Source organism: Trichechus manatus, unplaced genomic scaffold, assembly GCF_000243295.1.
Source record: "Trichechus manatus latirostris isolate Lorelei unplaced genomic scaffold, TriManLat1.0 scaffold00057, whole genome shotgun sequence".
Taxonomy (NCBI): domain Eukaryota; kingdom Metazoa; phylum Chordata; class Mammalia; order Sirenia; family Trichechidae; genus Trichechus; species Trichechus manatus.
In genome coordinates this window covers 9,197,675-9,199,115 of record NW_004443993.1, presented here as the reverse complement: position 1 = coordinate 9,199,115, position 1,441 = coordinate 9,197,675, and the positions used below count along the sequence as shown (strand labels likewise).

At 53.9% G+C, this 1,441-nt stretch overlaps 1 protein-coding gene across 1 annotated transcript in view; it reads right to left on the bottom strand.

Annotated features, from left to right (window-relative positions):
* LOC101351067 (alpha-(1,3)-fucosyltransferase 5-like) overlaps nt 1–931 on the bottom strand; it is a 3,097-nt gene extending 2,166 nt beyond the window's left edge. Inside the window, exon 1 of the mRNA XM_004378624.2 lies at nt 3–931. Within this exon, the coding sequence (XP_004378681.1) occupies nt 3–509 (507 nt within the window). The 5' untranslated portion in view covers nt 510–931. The remainder of the gene's footprint in view (nt 1–2) is intronic.
* Nucleotides 932–1,441: the final 510 nt, after the last annotated feature.

The window sequence follows — 1,441 nt, the reverse complement described above, 5'->3', positions numbered from 1 at the left end:
TAGGGCGTGAAGATGTCCGAGTCGCTGCGGTAGGACATGGTCAGATTGAAGTAGCCGTCTAGGGCCTTCAGCTGCCGGCAGTGGGAGGGGGACTCCAAGCTGAACCAGACCCAGCGCTGGCCTGGTGGCCGTGGGGAGGGCGGGAGCTGCGCCAAAGGTCTGGAGCTGACCTCACGGTGATGCACGATGACCGCGTCGGCCTGCCGGTACACACCGCGGTTGGCGGTCAGCTGGCAGTCGGCCGTGCCAGGCCGCAGCCTCGAGCAGCGGGACAGATGCACAGGGACGTTGAAGGGCCACGTCCACAGCAGGACGACCAGGGACGGGTGACGGGGGGTAAACTGGCTGGACTCGTTGGCAGATTGAGCGAGGGGTTCCACGGTCGGGGGCTTGCCTGGAGCCACACGCAGGTAAGAGAAGAGGCACAGAGCCAAAAGCAGCTGGAACAGCAGCCCAGAGAGACAGTGGCGCCAGGGATATTGTACCTTGGCCCAGCGGATGGGATCCATGGGTCAGAGAAGCTGGGAGGGGGGGAGAGCAGAGAAGTGTCATGACAACAAAAGTAACAGCCGGCACCTCGAAGGCAGATCAGGGCCCCCCGAAGATAATCTTCATGCCTCCTGAGGTTGTGGTGGTCGGTATTTGCCATTGGGTTTTTTCCAACTCATAGTGACCCCATATGACAGAGTTGTACTGCCCCATAAGGTTTTCCTGGAAGGAGTCCTGGTGGTGCACAGGGTTACGCTCTCTGCTGCTAACCAAAAGTTTGACAGTATGAACCCCCACCGCAGCAGCCCATCGGAGAATGACCTGGTGATCTGCTCTCCATAAAGATTCCAGCCTAGAAAACCCTATAGGGAAGTCCTGCTCTGTCACACGGGGTTAGTACGAGTCGTAATCCACTCGAGGGCACCCACCAACAACCCTGAACTGTTCAAGATGGGAACTACTAGCCCCACGTGGCTACTAAGCACTTAAAATGCGATTGAATTGTGAATTTATATTGAATAAACAGAAATAATACCAGGGGTTGGAGGGAGGCAGAAAAGGGTGATCGTTGCTTGGGGGCGCTGAGTTTCTGTCAATGGTGGTGGAATGATTTGGAGATGGATAGCTGTAATGGTTGCATAACAAGATGATCGTATTCAATGCCACTGAATTATACACTCACAGCGATCCTATAGGACAGAGGAGAACTGCCCCACAGGGTTTCCATGGAGTGGCTGGTGGATTCGAACTGCCGACTTTTTGGTTAGCAGCCAAGCTCTTCAGCACTTGCCACCAGGACTGTGATGAGATACACCTAAAGTCTCACCCATATTTAATTTAGATATTCAGAAAATGAGATTTTGTACTTGGAGTTAACTTGACTTTTGGGATGATGTGATGGGGTGAATGTGTTTTGTACATGGCGAGGAGATGCATTTTTGGGGACCAGAGG